Source organism: Suricata suricatta, chromosome 4 (genome assembly GCF_006229205.1).
Source record: "Suricata suricatta isolate VVHF042 chromosome 4, meerkat_22Aug2017_6uvM2_HiC, whole genome shotgun sequence".
In the NCBI taxonomy this organism is placed as follows: domain Eukaryota; kingdom Metazoa; phylum Chordata; class Mammalia; order Carnivora; family Herpestidae; genus Suricata; species Suricata suricatta.
Window position 1 is genome coordinate 143,837,579 of NC_043703.1, and position 25,087 is coordinate 143,862,665.

Sequence of the window (25,087 nt, forward strand, 5' to 3'; positions counted from 1 at the left end):
GTGTGTAGTTAGGAATTACTTATCACTAATGTACTGCCTTCTCTTCTCTCAAACAAAATTCTACAAAGGCCAACTCTGGGCTGTTGGAATGCAGAAACCCTTCTAGAACAGTGCTGCTCAAAGTGGGATTCATGGGCTAGTGCTAAGCAATAAGCTGTCAGTAATCCGTAATAAGATAAGCAGAGAAACGGAGAGGAAGAAACGTTTACAGCAATATGTAAGACCCGTGTTAAGTCTGATGAATCTAATATTTTAAATCCTGGCCTTGTAGCTCATGTCTTTTTTATTTCATTTTTCTAGTAATTCATTTCTAGTATATTTTACAAAAGCATCAGTTGGTAACAGATTAGAAAAATCTTTAAACTCTTTTCTTTCACCATAGATGATTTGAGAAAATGTCTCAAAAGGTCCTTTACATGTTGAAGGTCCTTGGATAGGAAGATAAATTGCTCTACTTTGATGTTCCCCGTTCTCCCTATTCACCTTGGTCTCCCCACCACAGTAACAAACCCTTGTTCTTTTGATATCTCTGCTAAACTGTCAGTAGTATCAATACAGTTCACTGCTTAAAATTTATCATCAGATGATCTGACTGCTCAGAATTTGCAACACTACTTCCTTTGCACCCAGATGTAGCTCCAAAAGATTCTTGGACTCATTCCTTGTAGGAGGATATTAACTAATTTGAGGATCTAGTTGGGAGGGGTCACCCAATCTTGCAACAGGAGAGCTGGCACCATCCATGGCAGTCAGTCATAATTTTTAGGAAAGTCTAGAGATAGTACAGCACAGGCTTAAATGCCAGGCCTCCATGCATGCTTAAAGGCTGCCCATCTCGGCAATTCTGCCAACACCCCCCCATACTTTCAATTCTCCATTTGAACTATTTTGGTCCCCAGAATTGCCTTCAGCCTTACACATTCTTTTATTTCTTACATAAACATGTATAAAGAGGGACTTGATAAATATATTTATAAAAACCTACCAATAAACAATTCCTAAAGATATTTTTATTACATAAAGGCATTGTGTAATATTCTTAGGAAAAAGTAAATAAATACACAGCAATGTGCTGCAAGAAATTATTCCACAAGGCCAATAATCATACACTTTCAGTTAAGATTTGCAACATCACCCAAGCTTCCAACACTTCAATGACTTAAATAATGTAAAATATAAATAAATGGAGTGTGATAATTTGGGTCAAAGAGTTATTCAATGACAGACTGTAAAATAAATATATGTGTTGAATTTCTGCCCAAGTACCAACTATGAAATTGTAATCCCTCCCTCAGTCTTGAATTTGCAGGCATCTACAAACTCTTGTCAAATGATCTGGGATCTAGCCCATTAGTAGAAAATTATTGCCTAGAAAATACTGCTAATTTAGATAGCTACTTTTTCAGAATGAGCTCTAAAACTGAACTATTCCTGATGTGTACATTTTAATCTCAATCGCCTAACAAGTGTCTGTCTGAATTCTAGCCAGTAACTGAGGCTTTTTTTATGTCCATATCTAAAGATGTTGCACAAATATAGCTAGAAAACCCATTCCACAGTATACTGTATTAACAAGCGACTCCTATCTTTTCCTGGACAATGCCCTCTAGAAAAAGTACGTAACATCTGATAGAACAGACCTGGGATCCAGTCCTGGGATCCAGTCCTGGCCTCCACCCCTGGTCAGCCAGGCAACCCTGGATGGGATGCTCAGTCTCTCTGAGACTTAGGCTATCTTCATACATTTAAAAAAAAAAAATGTTAAGGGGAGGTTAAAAAGCATCCTCACAGATCTACTGAGGGCAAAGACAGCCTATGCAAAAAGAGCCTTACACTATTCACAAAAGCTACATTCATTTACTGCTCATTTCTTTATAGAAAAAAAGTATCTACAATAGTCATCGTTTTAGAGACCTGAATCCACCACACAGACGGAGGTAAATGAGCAGACTGGAGGCCACAGAGCCTCGGAGACGTGCTGATGGGGTGTAGACAGAGGCACATTTTGGGAAACGATAATACCTTGAAGCCAATCCTCAAGACTGGGACAGGGTTTTTTAGGACATTGCGTTTAGGGGCCCCTCTCAAGGTCTGTATGCTTGCCTCTGTTTCTCTTCACCCTCTCTTCTCTATATTCTTTTCCTCTTCCTTGATTTTGTCTCCCCCTCATATTGTCTTTCTGTCTCCCTTCTCTCCCTCTTTACCCTCTTCTTTCATCCCTCCCTAGCCTTCTCCCTTACTTAATTACAATATGGAACTAAAATACTTTTTAAATGTTTCCTATTCTTAATTTAAAATCCAGAGGGTTCAGACATATATACATAACATTCACCAAAAGACATGTACTAGAATATTCACAGCAGTACTGCTCATATTAGACAAAAACTCAGAACTACCCAAATGTCCTTCAACAGCGCAAGACAGACGGGTATGAGTTCACGTAATGGAACATTCCTTGCTCAGCCAGGAGAACGAATATATCCACAACAACACAGAAATTCACAAACACAAAAAGCCAGACACAAAATGCCATTCTGTGGGTTACAAATTCCACTTATATTAAGTTTTTTTTTTAAAGGCAAAACCAACTTCTGCTTTCAGAAGGCAGGCTGGTAGTTATTCTGTGCGTGTGGGGAGAGCACCGGAGGATGTGTGAGGTGCTAATAAGTTCAGGGTTTTTTAGGTCCCAATTACACAAATGTGTTCAGTTTCTGGAAATCCTCTGAGTAATATACTTATGATTAGGCGCACTTTTCTAAATGTATACTATACTTCAAGAGGTGCCTGGGTGGCTCAGTTGGTTAAGCATCTGACTTGATTCTGAACTCATGGGGTTCGTGGGTTCGGGCCTGTGTTGGGCTCTGTGCACTAACAGTGCAGAGCTTACTTGAGATTCCTTCTCTCCCTCTCTCTGCCCCTCCCCTGTGCTCATGCACACACCTGGGCACTCTTTCTTGTGCTCTCTCTCTCTCTCTTTCTCAAATAAATAAACTTAAAAAAAACACATACTATAATGAAAAGGTAAAATGCTTTCTGTTGGTTTTACTTTTTTATTCTTTGAGAGAGAGTGTGTGAGCAGGGAAGGCTCAGAGATGGCGGGCAGGGAACAGAGGTTCCTGAAGCTGGCTCTGTGCTGACAGCAGCAAACCTAATGCAGGGCTGGAACTCACAAACCATGAGATCATGACCTGAGCCAAAGTTGGATGCTCATCTGACTGAGCCACCCAGGCGCCCTGTAAAAAGGTGTTTTTAATGAATGAGTTTAAACCTTTAATGTCCAAGGGAAGAGCAGCAAGATCTAACCACTTGTTTCCCTGGTGCCTTCTAATTATTTTTTTGAACCCCAAAAGACGACTGTGATACAGCCCTGAACTTGGAACCATACAATCTACTTTGAGATTCCCAGCTTTATGCTTACTGTGCTCCTACTACGTACCAGGTTCTATGCACTGAGGTTACAGCTGTGATGCCAGATGGGGCCCCTGCCTTCTTTGAGGAGATAAATAAATAAATAGATACGTATGGATGGATGGATGACAAGAGGACAGACCCTGGGATAGAGAAAAACCCGAGAGCCCTGCTTTGGGTGGAATGGTCTAGCTAGGCTACCCTGAGCAGCTCACGTAACTTAAACTTGAGTCTCAGCGACCTCATCTGCTCAGGATTAAATGTGATAATATCTTTCAAACCACTCATATTACAATGATAGCATTATGCATGATAACAACTCTTATTATATTATTGTCCTTCCTGCTTAATATAGAGTCGCTTGAGTCAACCAAATGTCAGCATGATCTATGCACTAACACAGTAATAACAATGAATAATATTTATTGGTCACTAATTCTCAATTAAAGGCTTCTATTGTGGGTAGAAGATCTACCAATAAATAGCTCTCCTCTCCCTCTAAAGGGGTGTTAATGAAACAAAGTCCTGGCTCAATTTCAGCACAGCCGTCTCTTGCCTTTAAAGAAAATCAAGCACAAAGAGAGAGAGGCCGGCCAGGGGCGTCTGGGTGGCTCAGTCATTCAGTCGGTTAGGCATCCGACTTCAGCTCAGGTCATGATCTCAGAGTTCGTGAGTTCAACCCCCATGTCGGGCTCTGTGCTGACAGCTAGGTCAGAGCCTGGAGCCTGCTTTGGATTCTGTGTCTCCTTCTCTCTCTGACCCTCCACTGTTCCCTAGCACGCTCTCTCTCTGTCTCTGAAGATGAATAAATGTTTTAAAAAAATTTAAGAGGAGCAACTGGGTGACTCAGTCAGTTGAGCATCCGACTTCAGCTCAGGTCATGTTCTCATGGTTCGTGGGTTCAAGCCCCGCGTCAGGCTCTGTGCAGACAGCTAGCTCAGAGCCTGGAGCCTGCTTCGGATTCTGTAGCTCCCTCTCTCTCTGCTCCTCCCCTGCTCACCCTCTGTCTCTCAAAAATAAATAAATGTAAATAAAATTAATTATTAAAAAAATTAAGAAAAAAGAGAGAAAGAGAGAGACTGGACAAAGAAGTGGTATCAGTATCTCAGAGATCAAATCAACCAACCAAAGAATATATGTGAAGGATTCTACCTTAATTTATTAGACGATCAGCACTTTCCTGGTACTATGATGAGTCCAGGCCCATATTTAATTTTTTTTAATATTTATTTATTTTTGAGAGAGAAAGACAAAATGCAAATGGGGAAAAGGCAGAGAGAAAGAGAGAAAGGAAGACACAGAATCCCAAGCAGGCTCCAGGCTCTGAGCCATCAGCACACAATCTAATGCCGAACTCAAGAACTGAGAGATCATGACCTACGCATAAGTCAGATGCTCAATTGACTGAGCCACCCAGGCATCCGTAGGCCCACATTTAAAGGAGATTAAGGGGTGTCTGGATGGCTCAGTTAGCTAAGCATGCAACTCTTAGTTTCAGCTCAGGTCACGATCTCACAGTTTGTGGAATCAAGCTCCATGTTAGGCTCTATGCTAACGGCATGGAGCCTACTTAGGATTCTCTTTCTCCCTCTATCTCTGTCCCTCCCTGGGCTCATGCTCATGCATTCCCCCCTCCTCAAAAATAAATAAATAACCTTTAAAAAAAACTTTAAAAAATGAAGAAGTTTAAGATCTGGTTGCAGAATTAAAAATCAAACAAACAAAACAAAGACAACCAACTAGGGGGAAGTTGCAGAGCTGAATATATACAATCAGACTTGGTTTCAAACCCTGGCACCGCCACATAATAGCTTGGGACCCTCACCTTGACCTCTGAGGACTGATTCCTGACCTGTAACAAGAGGATGCTAAAGTTTACACCTCATACAGTGAAGTGAGGCTTCAGGGGTGACATGTCTAACATGGCTGGGCAGGATCCGGTGCAGCAGCTGTTACTGCTGCCGTTACTGTCATTACACTATAGGCAGGAGCCCAATTTAAAGGCAACTAGCACACAGCCCAAACTGTCCACAAATACTGGTCCCCTCTGTTCTCTCCACTGCTATTCCCTCGGCCCTACACCGAACAGTATATATTCAGAATAGTTACAGTATAAGGGTAAAAATACAGTGCAAATGCAAACCTACGTGCTTGCACAGACTGAAAAGGTAAAAATGCCTCTTTGATTTTTAAGACCCTCAGCTATTTCTAAAACCATGAGGGCACTCCACCTATCTCTCTTGGCTTATATCTTCGGGCAGCCTCCATTATAGAAGCTAATTTCATAAGAATTTACAGTTCAAAAATAAGTTCACAATTTCAGTACTATTTTAACTTTTCTCACTTAACTAGTTAGCCTCTTCAGCCAAAGGCTAAAATCAAAGCATGAATGGGGGTACCCTCAAATGTGAAAGATTGCTAGCCTTTTCTCTAAGGTTAGGAATAAGACAAGGATGCCTACTTTTGCCACTTCTACTCAAAATCGTACTAGAACTCCTAACCAGAGCAATTAGGGAAGAAAAAGAAATAAAAGGCATTCAAAAAGAAGGAGAAAAAATATCTGTTTGCAGAGGACATGATCTTATATGTAGAAAACCCTAAAGATCACACACACACACACACACACACACATACACACCTACACACACATGCACACACAACTATTAGAATAAACAAATTCAACAAAGTTGCAGGACACATAATCATGCAAAAATCAGCTGCATTTTTATACACTAACAATGAACAACCTAGAAAGGAAATTATAAAAACAATCCCATTTACAATAGTACTTAAGAAAATAAAATACTGAGGAATAAACTTAACCAAGGAGGCTTGGGTTGAATACAGTGTCCGCTTATCCACAGGAAACACATTCCAAGACCCCCAATACATGCCTGAAACTACAGATAGTACCAAACCCTATGTATACTCTGGTTTTCCCTACACATACCTATGATAAAGTTCAGTTTATGAAGTAGGCACAGTAAGAGATTAACAACGATGAATGAGTAAATGGAAACTGTAATAGTATACTATAACAATAAAAGTTATGTGAATGTGGTGTCTCTCTCTCTCTCTCTCTCTCTCACACACACACACACACACACACACACACATACACACACAAAATCTCACTACACTGTACTCACTCTTCTTCTTGCGGCCACGGAGATAATAAAGTGCTGCACGATGTGATGAAGGGAGGTGAATGAGGCAGACATCGGGAAGCAGCATTAGGCTTCTACCGCCCTTCTGACGATGGGCCAGGAGGTGGATTACCTGCTGCTGGACCACACTTGACCATGAGTAACTGAAACCATGAAAAGCAAAACCACAGAAAAAGAGGCACTACTGTACTCACAACTACAAAACATTACTGAAAGAAATTAAAGAAGATACAGATAAATGGAAAAACATCCTGTGTTCACTGATGACTCAATACTGTTCAAATGTCAATACCACCCAAAAACAATCTCTCAATTCAAAGCAATCCCCATCAAAATCTTAACAACTATCTTGGCAAAAACAGAAAAGGCCATCCCGAAATTCATATGGAAGCTCATGGGATCTTGAATAGCCAAAGCAATCTTGCAAAAAAAGAATGTTGGAGTTCCCACACTTCCCAATTTCAAAATTTACTACAAAGCTAAACAAAAGAACGCGGCATTGGCTTAAAGACAGACATATAGACCAAGTGAAAAGAATACCAATCCCAGAACTAAACCCCCAAATATATGGTCAAATAATTTCAACAACAGTGCCAAAACCATTTAATGGAATGAAAGACTGTCTTTTCAACAAATAGTGTTGTGAAAACTGGATATCCACATGCAAAGAAAAAAAAGGAAGTTGGACCCTTAAACCATATACACTTCATCAAAAGTAAAAACATTGTGTATCAAAGGATACTATGAACAGAAAATAAAGACAACCCATAGAATGGGAAAACGTATTCACAAATCATACTATCTCATAAGGAAGTGATTACCTAGAATATACAAAGAACTCCTACCACTCAACTGCCAGCAACAGCACAATTAAAAAATGGGCAAAGAACTTGAATACACATTTTTCCAGATATGCAAATGGCCACTAAGCACATGAAAAGATGCTCAATGTCACTGGTCATCAGGAAAATGCCAAACCACAATGATTTCCTCTTCACACCCATTAGGACGACTACTAATTTTTTTCTTAATTTAAAAACAAAACGTTAAAAACCAACAAGTGTTGGTGAGGATGTGGAAAATTTGGAACCCCTGTGCATTGAGCACTGGTGGCAATATAAAATGATGCAGCCACTGTGGAAGTGGATATGGTGACCCCTCAAAAAAATTAAACCTAGAATTACCGTATGTTTAATTCCACTTCTGGGTATATCCCCAAAAGAACTGAAAACAGGGACTCCCAACAGATACCTGTCCACCTATGATTAGAGCAGCATTATTCACAATAGTCAGATGGTGTGGAAGCAACTCAAAGTGTCCATGATGGGTAAGTGAATAAATAAAATGGGTTACATACACACAACAGAATATTACTGAGCCTTAAAAAAGGAAGGAAATTTTGACCTGTGCTATGGAAAAAACCTTGAAGACATTACGCAAAGTAAAATAAGCCAGTCAAAAAGGCACAAATACTGCATAATTCTGCATACGTGAGGTGCCTAAAGCAGTCTGAGTCATAAACAGAAAATAAATAAAATGGAGGAAGGGAGGAATGGGAAATTATTAGTTAATGGACACAGGGTTTCAGTTTGGGAAGATGAAGTTCTGGAGATGGACAGTGGTGACCAGTGCACAACACTGTACTCAGCACCACTGAACTTACACTTAAAAACGGTCAAAGTGGGAAATGGTATGTGTGTTTTACGACATTAAAAGTATAGTATGTGCTAAGCCCCAAACTGAATCTACATGTTAATAATTTACTGAACCACAAAACCTTAAAGTGATGTTTTTTAAATAAAAAAGTCTAAGCAGCAGATTGAAAGACAACAACAATGGCGAACAAGCATTCTGGGGGCGCTACACCTACTTCACAGGGGAACGTTCTCCAAACGTCCACTTGGCTCAGAGGCTTTTATCAACCAGTTGGCAAGAGCAAAGGTTGAGATGAAAACCATTTCAGAAAACAAAAAAGGATATATTTTTCAAAAAGTCAAGAGAAGCAAGGTCAATGGGAAAAACAACTTTCATAATATGCCATTAGAAAGATAACCAAATTACTCAGGAAATGTGGCCCTGAAAGGAAGATTACAAAATTATTTCTCAAGAGTAGGGCACCAGAAAGCAAGATTATTCAGGCATCAAGGAAGTTAAAAAGGGTGCCGTCTACATGGACTCCTAAGAGTCCTTTAACATGTAAGTGAGAGCAGGGCTACTTAATTTGCAGTCCTTTTTTTTTTTTCATTTTTTTAAACGTTCATTTATTTTGGAGAGACAGAGAGAGCTAGAGTGCCAGCGGAGTAGGGGCAGAAAGAGAGGGAGGCACAGAATCCGAATCAGGCAGGCTCCATGCTCCAGGCTCCCAGCTGTCGGTGCGGAGCCTGATGCAGGGCTCTAACCCAAGAACCACAAGATCATAACTTGGGCTGAAGTTGGCCTCTTAACTGACTGGGCCACCCAGACACCCCTAATTTGCAGTCTTGAAACAAACTTATTATCCTGTGCCCATGAATGCACACTAAAAGAGTCCCACTCATCTTCTAAATAACTCCGCAAATTTGAAATGCTAATGAAACAGAAACCCGTCAAAAAATACCACCTTAAACTGCACAGAATAGAGGGGACAAAAGAGAACAGTAAGAGTGATTTCTTTTCGTTCCCCTGAACAGTACAAAGTAGAGTTAGAGATAGATTAAGTCAATCTTCTACCTCCCTTCCTTTACATGTTAGACTGGTTACTTCCCCTACTCAAACTTCCATACCTAATGAAATCACTCTGAAATGAAGTCACTGTAGGGCATGAAAAGCCCATATGATTCATAATTCATAATCAAAACCATTAACCTCCAGACCCAGGTTGCTCCCAGCATTCACCACCCTAGTCTCTGTGGGAAGATTGTGGAACCCTAGCACAAGTTCCTAAGATCAATGATGTCAGAGTTCACTGGACCAAAGCCAATAACATCCTTTGACTACTGCCCCAAAAAATCCTATGTACAAAGTAAGTGCAAGCCCTCTGAAATGTTAAAAAAAAAATTAACTGTTTAATTAACATTATTTACATTACCGTATCATACAATTATAATCAGAACAAGGCTAGCAGGCAGCTACTCAAGTTAAAGGTCTAAGAGAAGAAAAGGATGGAGCATGAGGAGTAGCGGAACTTGCGTTTCTCTAAATAAAAAAAAAAAAACATACACACAAAAAAAGTAGGTCACAGAGGATAACCTGGGAATGGTAATAGTACTCAAAATATCAACACTTTGCACCGTTCCCTGTGTTTCTAGATGCTCGTGTGCCTAGATAAGCACCTTGAGCCCTGGCCAAAACCCTGCCCTGTAACATTCACAACCCCACCCTCGCGCCGCACACCCACCGAGCTCCCCACCTCAGTCTGGACACCGTCTTATGAGGTCCTGGCAGGCAGGCTCCTTCAAGTCTGTGTCAAGAACTGCCGCATATCTCTGCTCAAGACAGCCAATGTTCGATGTCTAATACCTGCTGAGAGCAGTCAGGTTCTGTCTGCTAAAAAGCAGTTGGCATCTCCAAGCCCATTCATTCTTCAACCTAATCAAACATTTCAAAGTACATCCACCTGCAGGGTTTAAGTTGGCTACACTAGTATTTTTTCTGCCTCCATGGATCTCTAAAAAGCACTGAACAAAGACAGAAAACTACCCTAGAAACAGAAGTCTCTGGCTTTCCTGGCCTTATCTGCTCTATGAATTTCTAACTTTTGTTATACGTGTGTGACCTCTCATCTTGCTCTGCTTGCCCGAGTCTTATTTAGACAGCTCCCTTATACCACCTGCATAGACACTCACTCTTTACCGAGTCCTTGATTCTGAAATGCCAAAGTGATTCTACCAACGGCCTAACAACAACACAGTGAAATAATGATATATATGATGCCGTGTGTAATACATTATATAAAACAGATAATGTGATAATAAAATCATTATTATTGTAGATAAAAATAGCCACCACTTATTGAACACTAAAACCAAATATTCTAAGTACTTTATATTGAGTTATATCCTTTCTCCCCCTAATAAGACAATTATCAATATAATCCCCAAATAGAGAAAACCGAGGCACAAGGGTATGCAATTTCCAAAAGCTCATTAAGCTATTAAATGGCAAAATCAGGATCCACACCCATTGACTAAACCCCTACCCGCCTACCACTACACTATGCTGCCATCCTACACCCCTACAGGCGGCTCACTGGGTTCTATCCTTTGTCTACCTTGACCTCTGGCTTGTGCCACCCCAGCACCTCCCCCCAGTATCGCTTTAGATCTTCTGGTTCTGGCTAGTTTTCCTTTTTTGAACTCTTCTTATGTATTCTTAGGGATTCGGATAACAAAGCATTGAATTATTAAATATTCGATTACGTCTCTTCCTTCTACTTCAGTCTAACTTCTAAATTAGCTTTCATCTATGCCAATAAACCACTAAAAATCTCTACTTGAAAGCAGCCGAAGAATAAACCACCTCGGGATAAAGTGAACGGTGTATGTGCAGGAACAAAATGAAGAAAACACAAACATTTCCTGACAGAGAAGTGGGCATAAATAGGACAGACTGACCATATTCCTGAAGAGGTATCAATATTAAAAGCAGAATACTCAATACTGTAAAACTATAATCCAAGGGCCTTACTCCTTTCTGTAAATCAAATCTTGTTGGAACACACGTACTCATTTGTGTATTGTCAAGGACTCCAGGCCACAAGAGCTGAATAGTTCTAACACACACCATAAGATTCACACACCTAAAATACCAGCTGACCCCACAGAAAGTCTGCTGACCCCTGATGTAAAGATGTCCATTCTCTGCAAACAAAAACGTTTTATCCAATGTCATTCAAATTCCCAGCAGGAGAGATAATGAGTTCAAACATATTATGAGGCTATAATAATTGAAATTGTGTGTATAACTGTACAAAGCAAATACAGATCACTGAAAATAAAGTCAGAAATAAATATAAGAATTTAGCATGTAAGATGACGTTTCAGAATAATGAATCAGTGAAGGATTTATTCTATAAATGGTGGTAGGACAACCAGATGATTATTTCAAAAAAATAATATCCCATTCCTACATTCTATCATACACCAAAATAAATTCCAGGTTAATTTCAAGTAAAAATGAAAATAAAACAGAAGAAAGCATAGGTGTCTCGGGAAAAACTACAGGGGTCGCAAAGCAGAAAACGTATTAATTTTGCAAAATGTTAAAAGAACCCACCAAGGAAATAGATTTGATGACAACATAAAAAGTAAACATTTTGGCATATCAAAGATAAATGTAAAATGAGATTCTTTACAGCCCCATGTTATAACAAATGAACCTCTCTCAGTAACAAATGACTAAATGATAGTATGCCCAGATGCTGGAGTACTATGTAGACATTAAAAGGAGGGCAGCAGCTCTATCGGTACAGTCTTCAAAATATATGGGTCACGTGACTACCTAATACGCACTATACCAATGATCTATTGCTACATAACAAACTACCCTGCACTTTGTGATTTCAATGTATTATCTCCCATCGCTGTGTCAGTGGGCTGGTGGGTTCTGCCAGCCCCTGGTTGGCCCATGTGTGCACCTGCACAGGCGGGCTGTGCGGGGCCACGCAGAGCCGGGGCAGCTGGGCTCCATGGGCCGGTCTCTGTCAAGGAGACCCAGACCCGAGCCCCCTGAACCTGGTGATGGTGGTATTCCACACGACAAGATGGAACCACAAGGCCTGGTAGAGCCTATGCTCAGAAGTCACACGACACTTTTGCCACATTCCACTGGTAACGCCAAGTCACAAAGGCAGCCCAGATTCTGGGGTGAGGAAATGACTCTCTATCTGTTGATGAAAGGAGGGGTAAAATCATCTTCAGAGAAGACCAGATAAAGAGAGGCATGATTTATCCGGGGCCATTACCATAACACTCTGCCGCATCTACTACTTAGACAGAAATGGGAATAAACAGGGGGGAGGTCTTATATCTACAAAAAAACACCAATAGAAAGCAGTAAAAGAAACTGGTAAGAGTAGCCTTACCAGTAGCATTTACCCTTTAAATGCTGTACATGTATTTACTGCTTCAAAAAATGAGTAATATTTATGAGCTTCTGTATATTGAATAAATTAATTTAATTGAAAGTCACTGAAAATCTGGGGAAAAAACATCTGTAACATTTATGACAAAGGGTTAATCTTCATAACATACATAGTTTTATAAATCAAAAAAGACAAATACCACATCAGAAAAATGGACAGATATCATCATGAATTGACAATTTACACACACACACAATAAATAAAGCAAAATATAAGAGTAATTAAACACCATCCCCATCTATTGAATTAGCAGGTAATCTTACACAATCTATAAGACTGATTTTATCAAAACTACAGAGGAACTGGCATCCTCATATACTGCTAGTGAAAATACAAATTGATAATACATTTCTGAAAAGAAATTTAATTATATGTATATTTATATATCCTTACATATAAATATAACAATACACCAAATACCTCAGAAGCCTTAATATTTACATACCCTGGCCCGTTAGAATTTTGCTGGCACACAGGAATATACATCCGTATAGACACTTTTTTTATAGCCCCAGAGAAGAGATCTGCAGGTACTGAATCTGACAACCACCTAATGAAGAGGTCCCAGTGCTGCCTGCTCACACTAATGAAGCTCAGTAGTTGAGAAGTCCACTCACGCACAACAGCTTCAAATTCACATTTTTCTTTCTCCCTCCCTCCATGTCTACTAAGACATGAGCAGCCCAAAGTCATCAGTTTGAGGAAAGCCAACAACACTAAAGACAGAGAGCAAAACTGAGATAGTGCAAGGTATAGAAAAAATGCTTTGTAAAACTATGGTCTACTATACCTCAATTTTAAAAACAAACAATAATTAATACCCTTACAGAGAAACACCGCATCCGTGAAACTACAACAATATGTGTATCAAAGGTCCTCAATATTACAGACCAAGACCTTCAAAATTTGAAGGGAGATAATTTGCAACATAGACTTCCGTATCTGCCCAAACTATCTATCAAGTTTAAACATAAAATAAATTCATTTTCAGACTTTCAGGAACTCAAAAAATAAACCTCCTCTTCTCCCTTTCTTAGAACGCTACTGGAGTGCATGCTCCAACAAAACAAGAGGGTAAAACAAGAAAGCAAGATATGAGATTCAAAGTAGGAAAGAGGCCAAAGGAAATCCACCATGATAACTGCATGGCAGATGTAGACAACAATCAATCAAAATTAAAGTTGTTCCTCCCCCAATCTTTCCCATCTCACAGATGGTATAGCCATCTTACCCACCTGCTCAAGTTTAGAAGGAAGAAGTGATTCTTGACTTCTCTATCAAACTCCTAATTCAACATCCTTATGTTTTTACCTTCTAAGTAGCTTATAATCCATTCACCTCCTTCCATCTCCATTGCCACCACCATGTTCTTAAGATTCTGTCATCTGTCACTGGGTCTATTATACAAAGGGACAGCTTACCTTACCCTGCACAAGCCTCTTTCTATATAACAATCAATGATTTTTTATATGTTAGATCATGTCACTCTGCTTAAAATTCTTCTGTAACTCCTCATTCCAGGAAGAATAAAACCCAAGTTTCCTAATATAGCCCACAGGCTCTGCATAATCTGGCCCCTGACTATCTCCTCTCATTTCCCTCTTACACTTTGTTACTTCATTTCAACTTCCAGTGGCCTTGCAGATCCTTGAAAAGGCAAAGCTTTCTCCTGCCTTTACACCTGGTATTCCCTTTTTACATCAACTTCCCCAGCTCTTCACATCAAATTATTCTCAACTTTCATGAATAAACTTAAATGCCATTTCCTCAGATAGATTTCCTGACCATTAATTCTCAATTAGCCCTTCACCAGGTCATTTTCCTTTTATTTTCTTTTCTCAATGAGTTAAGAATAGGAGCTTTGTTAACTGAATTTTGGGATGTCCTAATAGGACAGTATCCAACTATTTAAATGAGGTTATCAAAAAGCATCTAGAATATATGGTTAAGCAAGAAAATTTTTAAGAATTAGAACAAGAGGGAAGAAAATTTTCCTACCAGATACTATGACATACCGTAATATTATAAAAGTTAAGACAGCATACAGTTGGCATAAGGACAAGGAGGCTGACAGAACAGGACAGGGGCGCCTGGGTGGCTCGTCAGCTAAGCCTCCGACTTTGGCTCAGGTCAGATCTCACATTCGTGGGTTCGAGCCCCGTGTCAGGCTCTGTGCTGACAGCTAGCTCAGAGCCTGGAGCCTGCTTCCAGTTCTGTGTCTCCTTCTCTCTCTGCCCCTCCCCCTCCCCCTCTCATGCTCTGTCTCTCTCTGTATCAAAAATAAATAAAAAAACATTTAAAAAAATTAAAAAAAAAAAAGAACAGGACAGAAAGCCTAGAAACAGATCCATGTAGGATGTAAACTTGACATAATAAGAGAGGCATGCAGATCCACAGGCGAAGGATGACTTTTCAGTAAATGAGGCTGAGGCAAGCAATTATCCACATGAAGAAAAAACTGTATCTCTATCTCACGACATGCGTTATGGAAAGGAAGAAATTTCTATTTGAAGAGCAAAAAGGAAAACTTTAAAATTCTTGGAGGAAGATATATGAGTGTGACAGTTTCTTGAAATGCTCCCTCTCTTTCACAAACATACACACACACACACACACACACACACACACACACACACGGCACAAATCTAAAAAGGAAAATACTGATGAAATTAGTATTCATCATTAAAATTAAAACTTCTGGACATCAGTAGCATGAAATTAAGAATACTGGGGTGCCTGGGTCGATCAGGTGGTTAAATGTCTGACTCTTAGTTTTGGCTCAGGTCATGATCTCATGGTTCATGAGATCAAACCTCACTGACAGTGTGCAGCCTGCTTGGGATTTTCTCTTTCTCTCTCTCTCTGCTGCTGCTCCCATACTCTCTTGCTTTCTCTCACTCTCTCTCAAAATAAATAAGATATACTTAAAAAAAGAATATAAGCCACAGACTAAATGTAGGTATTAGTTTCCACAATACGTAAAGAATGATTTAAAATCTATACAAGGTCCTTGAGTGGCTTCACTGGCTAAGCACCCCACTCTAGATTTCAGCTCAGGTCATGATCTCACAGTTTGTGGGATGGAGCCCTACATCGGGCTCTGTGCTGACAGCGCAGAGCCTGGAGCCTGCTTCAGATTCTGTGTCTCCCTTTCTCTCTGCCCCTCCCCCCACTCAGTCTCTCTCTCTCTCTCTCTCTCTCTCTCTCTCTCTCTCTCTCTCTCTCACTCTCGTGCTCTCTCTCTTTCTCTAGCTCTCTAGCTCTTAAAAATCAACATTAAAAAAATTTTTAATAAAAAAGTAATTAAAATAAAAGCTATACAAAACTATAAACAACCCACTTAAAAGATGGGCAAAGGATATTCCTAAAAGAAGAAATCTGAATTGGCAATAAAGATTTGAAAAGATTGTTCACTACACTAATAATCAGGAAAATACAAGTTAAAAGCATAATGAGATACCATTTGACACCCATTAGCTTGACAAAAATTGAAGTCGAATAACACAGAGTATTGTTAAGGCTACAGAACAATGGGAACTTTCATTCATTTCTGGTGGAACAGAATCGATACAATCTAGCAATATCCAATAAAATGGAAGATGCATATGCCTAAGAATTAGCAATTTTATTCCTAGGAATATACCCTAGATAGGTAGCTTTCAAACTTTTTTTTTTGCTTTCAAACTTTTTTTTATCAAAACACACGTTTTGCATTGTGACCCAATACCCACATACTTATTTAACTAAAAGCAAAATTATAAAACAGTACTTATTCTTATTATGTGTGACACATTCCGATAGTTTCCATTTTATTCTCATTCAATTTTGAGATGTTGGAGTGACTCCTTCAACTGATTTTATAACCACTAATGGGTGAACACACCCAACCCAAAAAAAGTAAGCCCCAGAAAATATTCTCATATATACCTTCTTGCACAAAGATGGGGGAATGTTCAATATGACCTGCATTCTTGGTCAAAAGGAATTTAAAACAACATGTAAGACAATCAGTAGGAGAATGAATAAAAAAAAATTGGGAGGCATATTCATACAATGGAATATGATATAGCAGTGCAAACCAAAGAATTTGAGCCATAAGTATTAACATAGGTAAATTTCATGGACTTCCTATGAAACAAGACAAACAACTGCAAAAATATATACATACACACACACACACACACACACACACACATACACACACACATACACACACATACAATGATACCATTTGTATGCACTTTTTAAACATATAAAATAATACTATAAAAGTTTAGGGATATATTTTCATATAACAAATATATGAAGTATAAAGATACACACACAAAAAAAGGAAAAAGATCACAAAAGAACACAGAAAAAGAAAATGAAATGGAAAAGCCCAGGGAACAGCTAAAAGTCACCCATCCTCAAAATTAAACTATTGCCTCCCGGGCAGCAGCTTCCTTCCAGGCACAAGGCTAGGAGTAGAGGCTCAGCCTGCCAGCTAGAGAGACCAACGCAGCCAAAGGAGATCCGCCTTCAAAGCTTGCAGCGCTCATCTCTTAAAACTGTTCTATTTAGTAACCAAGTACACTGAGTATCTATTTTTAATTAAGTAATGAAATTCAGAACATGAACAAAAAATGCAACAGGTAGTTGTGGGCGGATGAGATGTCAGAGCAGATGCCCCAAACACAGCCATGTGCCAGTAAGGTTGAGTCACTGTGATATGCTGAAAAAAGATAATAAGGCTTGGCTGCCACAGGTTGCAGTGAGCCCTCTGCTTTCGTCTCTCTTATATTTGCCAGGCATCATTCCAGAACGCTGAACATTTAGATATCTTCATGATTAGTAAATCACTAAAAATGACAAAATATGGCATCTTACAAATAGCACATGCTTGTGATCAAAGTAACACAGAACAAAGAGCTAATGAGCATCCAGCAGCCTCATGGAATAATTCCCTAAAATAAAAACTTGTCCCCTCGACCTCGAAGAGGAAACCCGGTACTATAAAACACTTTACTATCATTTCAAAAACGTCCACTCATCTATCAAGGAATGATGTTTTAAAGGATTATGTATAAAAAAATTTAAGCAATGAACTACCAGACCAATAAAACATGTTTCCAAACCAGAAATTCAAACTAATATGATCCCCAAACCAGACAACTTCTCTACAGAAAACATCTTACTTATTCACTCATTCAACCTCTCCTTCCTACATTTTATGTGAAAGGCACTATGGCAGACCTTAAGGAGGCCTAAAAAGAAATAAGAGCCCTGTCCTTAAGATGGGGACAGTCTAGCAATGGAACTTAGATAGAAACATACGGGGGCGCCTGGGTGGCTCAGTCGGTTAAGTGTCAGGCTTCGGCTCAGGTCATGATCTCATGGATCGTGAGTTCGAGCCCTGTGTTGGGCTTTGTGCTGACAGCTCAGAGCCTGGAGCCTGCTTCATATTCTGTGTCTCCCTCTCTCTGCCCCTCCCCTGCTCACGCTCTGTCTCTCTCTCCTTCAAAAATAAATAAACATTTAAAAAAAATTTTTTTAAAGAAAAGAAACATACATACATAGGTATACATTAGGTAGAAAGATTTAGGTGCCATAAGAGAAATAAAGATGAATTTCTATTTTTTAAAAGAAATCTGACTTTGAATAGATGTTTTACCTATCTATTTCTCCTACAAGCCAGATCTAGAATATAGATACCCAGACCTCATCTCTTCAAGGGCAAGTAGCTATACAAAGAAACAAGATGCGTTCTAGTGACCTCTAGAAATCAAGTCTCCTCATTTTATACCTTTTGCATATGCTGCGTCCTATAGGGTATACCCCTTTGAGTTCACAGAAATCACAAATGTGTACGCCATTTCTTATAACCAGAGTGCTGCAGATCTAAGAGAAAGGGACAGGCCATAAGCAACACACTAAAAAAAGAAGCCATTCTCTTCCCAAACCCCGCCAGTTTTGCTATAGAAACTTAAGGAATGCACACTTAGTCTGATGTTAAGGACTGAAGAATTGTTAACGAGATTCCAAAGAACTTTCATGAATCTTTCAGACAAGTATACATAAAAGGCACCGCTAATGCTCTAGATTACTAAGGCTTTCCACATCATTTTACACGGAGCAACTTTGTTAATGTAGGGAGAGGTATCTGCATTCCTTGTTTAAATCTAAAGAAAGTGCATTCCTTAAATACTAAATGCCATTAATGCCATTTCAAATATTTTTCACAGAACTAGTCCAGACCAGGCCAGGTCTAGTGGATTCGTTTCAAATGTGATCATCAGATCCACCATTTGCATTTAAACACTCAACTAAACACTGAGGAACTGGGGAGCCCTGGAGAGGGGCCCTGCAGAAAAGAAGCCAAGTGACTTTCTGATGATGAACCCAGCTCTTCCCTCAGGATACTGACACAAGGAGTAAGACATGCAGGTTACATCATCTTACATAGGTCAGTCCTCAGTCCTCTATCAGGTCCTCACCACTTCTAAAAAAACTATCTGTGACCAAATGAAGAAGAAAGACGAATCTCCATGTCCTGTCCATTCCGGACAGTAAACATCTCTGGTTCATGGGTCAGGGTCCTTTTTTTTTTTTTTAATGTTTATTTATTTTTGAGAGAGAAAGAGAGAAAGAAAGAGCACAAGCAGGGGAGAAGCAGAGAGAGAGGGAGACACAGAATCCAAAGCAGGCTCCAGGCTCTGGGCTGTCAGCACAGAGCCCAACACAGGGCTAGAACTCGCATACCACAAGGCCTGAGATGAAGTCAGATGCTTAACTGACTGAGCCACGCAGGGACCCCGGGTCTGGCTTCTTTTGAGGACAGCTTTTCTAAGCTATAATTCACATACCACAAAAATTGCCCTTATAAGGTGCAAAATTCTGTCATTTTTCACATACTTACAGAATTGTGTAACCATTACACTATCTAATTTTAGGACATTTTTGTCACCTCCAAAAGAAACCCCATACCCAATGATTAAATTGAAGAGAATACCAGATCTTTTAAAAAAGCAACCTACTACTCCAATAAAGTATCCAACTTAGCCTCCTTTACCAGACTACTAAAGAACATAAGTGTATACCCTTGTATCTCAGTCTTCAGCTTATTCAAAACAGCAAGACTTATAGAAGGCAAAAGAGCCTAAAAGGCAAAGCTAAAAGAGAATCAAGAAAGTGACACTTCTAGTAAGAAAGTGCTCAAAAACTGATGGGGGAATGTCAAAAAGACACAAAAGCCAACTTGACAGAGCTCCCAATGACAAAACTAGAACAACTGAGCAACAAAATAGATGAAGACAATCTTTGGCTTATGACCCACAGAATAAACACCTAAAAGTTCATGCTGACATAATTACTAAGTGAAATAAATAAGTAACTGGGGGAGAAGGGATAGCACTTCCTTATAGTAGAATGCAAATTAATAAATGTAGGGAGAGTACAGGAAATAGAAAATCATGTTTAGACCAGCACCACAGTAATAAAGTTTGCAGGCAAGAACCATCAATAGACACTGAAATTAGTGGACAAAAGTACGATGAGGAGGTAAACGTCTGCGCAGTCTCACGGCATCACTCACTCCCCCGAGATACTGACCAATGACAAAGGGAAGATCAAGTTATCTTTATAGTGGAGAAACCTGGCAGATACCATCTTACCTGAGTGGTCAACGTTAACATACCAGTAACCGGACATATGAACATCATGTACTCCCTGACCTAATGGACTGAAAATCTTACAATTCTGTAGTATTCCTCGGGGGGAGGGGGATTGCAATTCTCACTGTAATCAAGGGAAAACAGTAGACAAACCATACTGAGCAACATTTTATAAAACAACTAACTAGTGTTATCTTCAAAGGTATCAAAATCATGAAAGACAAAGAAAGACAGGAACAGTCACAAGTGAAGAAGAAGTGACAACTAAATTCAGTTTGGATCGTGTCCAAAAAAGGACATGCATGGGTGGGAAAACTGGAAAAATCCAAGCAAGGCTTGTAGAAAAATTAACAGCATTACAGCACCATTAACTTTCTGTGGTTATTTTGTAAATTCTCTATAAATCTAAATTTATTTCTAAGTAAGTTGGGGCTTTTTAATGCAACATTTCCAGGTGTGGGATTCAACTGTTCCAAGCCCATTGTGACTCATTCCAGCTAGCTATTATAATTTTCCTATTAGGAGAGATTATCAAATGATGTCGGATTCAGAGTCCCAAACCCAACTATTATAGTGCCTTCTGGATTGCGGTAGACATAACAAGAAAACAAGTCAATGAATGAAAAACACACTTGCTCAAAACCACAGGGCACACTGTTAACAAAGAGATGTGCCCAAAAAAACAAAACAAAACAAAAGACAGACATGAACATTCTGATCATAAGCAATGGCCCACAACACAAATAAAACAACTTGAAACATAAAACGTCAAGAACTGGACAAAACCAACGGCATCAACATGTGATAAGACCATGACTTGATGAATTTCTCCGGTGTTCAATTTTTATGAATCTGGTGGGAAAAGCTGACTATTAACTAAAGGCTGGATTGTTTCTGATACGTTAGTTGAATCAGTTCTGGTACATACCCAGATTTCAAGTCAGTTATCCTCAAACAGTTTGTAGCGTCCAGTCCCACTTTTCCATTGCGAACCACACTAGATATGAATGGGGAGAGCATTGGAGAAATTCGGTTCAAGGCCACTTCTGGGGACATCTTAAGTTGACTTGCAAATCACCACTGAAAGCAGAAGGAAAGAACGGTGGTCAGGGTGTCCAAACTAGATTTAACAAGTTTCCTGAAAACTGGTGCAGTACATAGTATTCATTCTCTTGAATGAATACTTCATTTCCAGTCATATAGCAGCCTCTTTCAATGACCCACCAGAAGAAACCAACACCCCCCGGTTGCTCACCTCCTCAGGGCAGAGACTACACCAATGCTTTTCAGGGACAGAAGCAACCCTTCAAATCCAATTCCCTCCTCCTTTCCAAAGCTGATTTCTACACTGCCACATACTACTTAAAGCTATCTTACAATCAGCAGCTTCCTACTTTAGTTGAGGCTTTAAGAAGCCTTCACTGACAATCCTCTGCCCCAACACACAAAAAGTACACACCAGGGGCAGTCGGTGCCTCAGTCGGTTAAGCATCCGACTTTGGCTCAGGTCATGGTCTCATGGTTCGTGGGTTCAAGCCCCGCACTGGGCTCTGTGCTGACTGTTAGCTCAGAGCCTGGAGCCTGCTTCAGATTCTGTGTCTCTTTCTCTCTCTGCCCCTCCTCTGTTCACACTCTCTGTCTCTCAGAAATAAATAAATGTAAAAAAAAAAATTTTTTTTTATGTACACACCATTAAGTTAGGAATTGTTCCTTCTGTGTCCCCACAAGAAGAACTTGATAATGCTGTATAAAATTTGAGAATACGCATAACCTACTTGCAATTGTTACTTACTAGAAATTATTTACTTCTGATCTACTGTCCTCCACAGAGGACACAGAGTGTTCTAAGCACCCGCTTTGGGTCGCCCCCCTGGAGGGACCATGCCTTGAACCCTAATGAAAGTTAGGCACCCAATAAAAATCTTTTAATAAATAAATGAATGAAGAGACAAAACTAGAAAAATATTAAGGTATGTAGAGAAGATAATATGCCCTCAAAAAAATTGGTAGAGGATAATGTATCCGAGGAATATATGTAGCAAAAAGCTACTTTACAATTAAATCATGAAAATATACACCTATCCAGACACTGAGCAACACAAACTCACATGGATCTAAAAGACTTTGACTTTCAGGCACTAAGAAGTACTTATACTTGAAAAATGCACAAGTAAAACCAATAAATCATATCTATATTATTTGGAAACCCATGGGGCAAGGGAGAGGGAATGCATGAATTCCTCTAAAGAGCTTTCTAAATGAGAACCTGTACTTTCAGAGGTGACTAAGTTCATTTAAATAATCACTTTCTTCCTCAATCTGAAAGGGTAATCCCACATCAAAAGCAAATTAATTTCCTGCAAGTTACAACTACAAGGAAATGATGTTCTGGTTCTAGTTTTCATCTGTTTTACCATATGAGGACTTACAGGTCTCTGCCAAAATAAATGTTGATACCCAGTACCTGTTTTAATCACTTCAGATAGTAATAAAGAGGACTGCAGTGGTCTTTCAAAAAATAGTTACATGGTGACCTTACAAGGATACCCAGAGGCACCTTTGAGGCAGTAAAGGCTTTATACTTCTGTACTCAAATCTTCCTTTCTGCAAATATAAAACAAGCTCCCCTTCCAGTCACTTATGGGTGGGAGATGACCTCCCTCCACCATTTCAATGTCCCCCAAAAAGTACAAATAAACATCTGATGCACTGTATTTTCAACCATAAAAATCATGTTGTACATTTTTGTAACACCACCTCTTGTAAAGAGCTTCCAAATACATTATCACAGTTGATGTCCACAATCCTGGGCAGGAAGGCAGGTATTAGAATCCCCACTCGGCCGGTGATAGGAATAACTTCTGTGATTCGTCTCTGAACAGTATACTAACCCAGATTATCATCATTGAAGCTTAATTTTTTTCCTATTTTGCAACATCTCCACTCTTCTACCCACTGATGTCACAGTTCTTGAAAGAAGGCTTATCTAGATCATATGCAAAACACAGAAATACTCATCCGGGAAAAAAAAAGGTAAAAGGATCTCACCTACATTACAAAATTATTCTTCCATGCGTTTTCCCATAATACCGATCATTATTTTACCTCTCATTTCTATGAAAAATGGAAACAACACATTCTGAAAAATCTAGTGAGTATCAGGCACTCTATCACCCACCTCTACGTATAATTTCATGTACTTCTCCCCAACAACCCTGCTCTCTGATTATCATTGTTCCTCATTGTTCCCATTTCACAGATAGGAAAACTAAAGCTCAGCAAGATTAAGTAACTTGTTGAAAGGCACAAACCTAGCAAGCATAAAGATCAGAATTCAAATCCAGATCTCCTTCAAACTCACTATAACCATCCTCCCCTCAAATAAGAATGTACAATTGCAATCACCAAGAGAAAAGCATCAGAGCGATTTAAGTATACACCTTATAAAATCTGAACAAAACGTCGTGAATTTGAACTAATGGTTGCTTGACAACGAGAAAGGCGTCTGACAACAGGAGGGTCTGCTGCCAAATAAGGCATGAGGGATCCACTAGTTAAATCCTACAGGGAACAAACCTGCACCAGAAGCCGAGTTATACCTAAGGTGACAATAACGCATCCCACCCAATCAGCAACTGTCATGACCTCAGACTAACACCTAAAGGAATGAATTTGTTTCAGAACAGTTACAATACCATTTTTTTGACAATGCAAGATTTCCTGCAGCATTAAAATCTGTTTCAACCGTAGGTGTAGTGACTTCTCTAAGAGGGGAAATAAACACTTCAAGACCAGATATCACCAAAGAGCTGAAGTTCTTTGGTGTAATCCTTTTGAGCCAGGGACATGGATGGGGGATCATCCCCAATAAGAGCTTTTTCACATCACAGTCCTATAATAGCTCCCAGGTAGGCAAAAAATGTACAGTGGCCAGCCTCCTCTGAATGCTAGTTGTGCAATGTGTATTTCCTGGTTTTGACGTATAACAAGAGGAAAATGCAGCAATACAATTTTTACACGGTCTGCTGCCCAAAATAGGGTCGCATGAGGTCCTCTGAGGGGCAGCCTGGAGACTACAAAGACGTCTAAAGCATCGTCCAGCATCTCGCAATTAAGATGGGATGACAAACACGGAAACATGTGCCCTGCTGACGTCATGGAACGGAAAGGGGTGGCGTCCTGCTGCGTCATCTCAACGTCACACAGCGCACGAGGGAAGTTAGGTGGGGAAGCAATTTCTCCAGGGGCAACATTCAAGAAAAACAAGTCGCCTCATACCCAAAGAATGACCACCCCATGCTAGGGGCCATCTAAAAAGGGATACTCTCCCTCTCCCAAGCTGTATGATCCCCTCACCGGGCCGGCAGGAGGAAGGAGTATGAGTTTAATCAGGGAGCAGGGGGCGGGCTAAATATGCAAAAAGAGCAGCCTCTGGCCTTGGAGGCTCGTTCTTGCGGGGATCAGCGTGATAGGGATGAGCAGGGCATCTTTAGAACGGGGGCCTTCTCTACAGGAAGAGGCGGCGAGCCCGGGGCATTTTTAAACCACGGTCCTCAGCGCCACCTGTGCGACTCGGGAACCAACCTCCCCGCACCAGCCCCAGTCCAGGTACCTGGAACTTAGTCCGATCGGTAACCGGCGACTACGTGGGGTACAGGTTACCCGAGCGCGCCCCCGACTGACGCACCGACCTGCGCGCGCACCGCGGGCCGGATGCGTGCGCGCCCCCGGACGTCTCG

The 25,087-nt window shown here is 40.0% G+C and overlaps 2 protein-coding genes across 11 annotated transcripts in view; one reads left to right on the forward strand and one right to left on the reverse strand.

The window, feature by feature from the left end:
• BABAM2 (BRISC and BRCA1 A complex member 2) overlaps positions 1-25,065 on the reverse strand; it is a 396,153-nt gene extending 371,088 nt beyond the window's left edge. For 5 of the 7 annotated variants that reach the window (XM_029938035.1, XM_029938033.1, XM_029938034.1 and 2 more), the window contains exons 1-2: positions 24,961-25,065; positions 21,277-21,428 (exon numbers count right to left, since the gene is read on the reverse strand). In XM_029938035.1, the coding sequence (XP_029793895.1) occupies positions 21,277-21,404 (128 nt within the window). In that variant the 5' untranslated portion in view covers positions 21,405-21,428; positions 24,961-25,065. Of the gene's footprint in view, positions 1-6,557; positions 6,647-21,276; positions 21,429-24,043; positions 24,217-24,960 lie in introns of those variants that run through there. The other 2 variants (XM_029938032.1, XM_029938039.1) reach the window with 2 other exon arrangements.
• The window catches only part of RBKS (ribokinase), an 86,410-nt gene continuing 85,930 nt past the window's right edge, over positions 24,608-25,087 (forward strand). The window contains exon 1 of one of the 4 annotated variants that reach the window (XM_029938042.1): positions 24,608-24,956. In XM_029938042.1, the coding sequence (XP_029793902.1) occupies positions 24,762-24,956 (195 nt within the window). In that variant the 5' untranslated portion in view covers positions 24,608-24,761. Of the gene's footprint in view, positions 25,080-25,087 lie in introns of all 4 variants that reach the window. The other 3 variants (XM_029938045.1, XM_029938044.1, XM_029938040.1) reach the window with 3 other exon arrangements.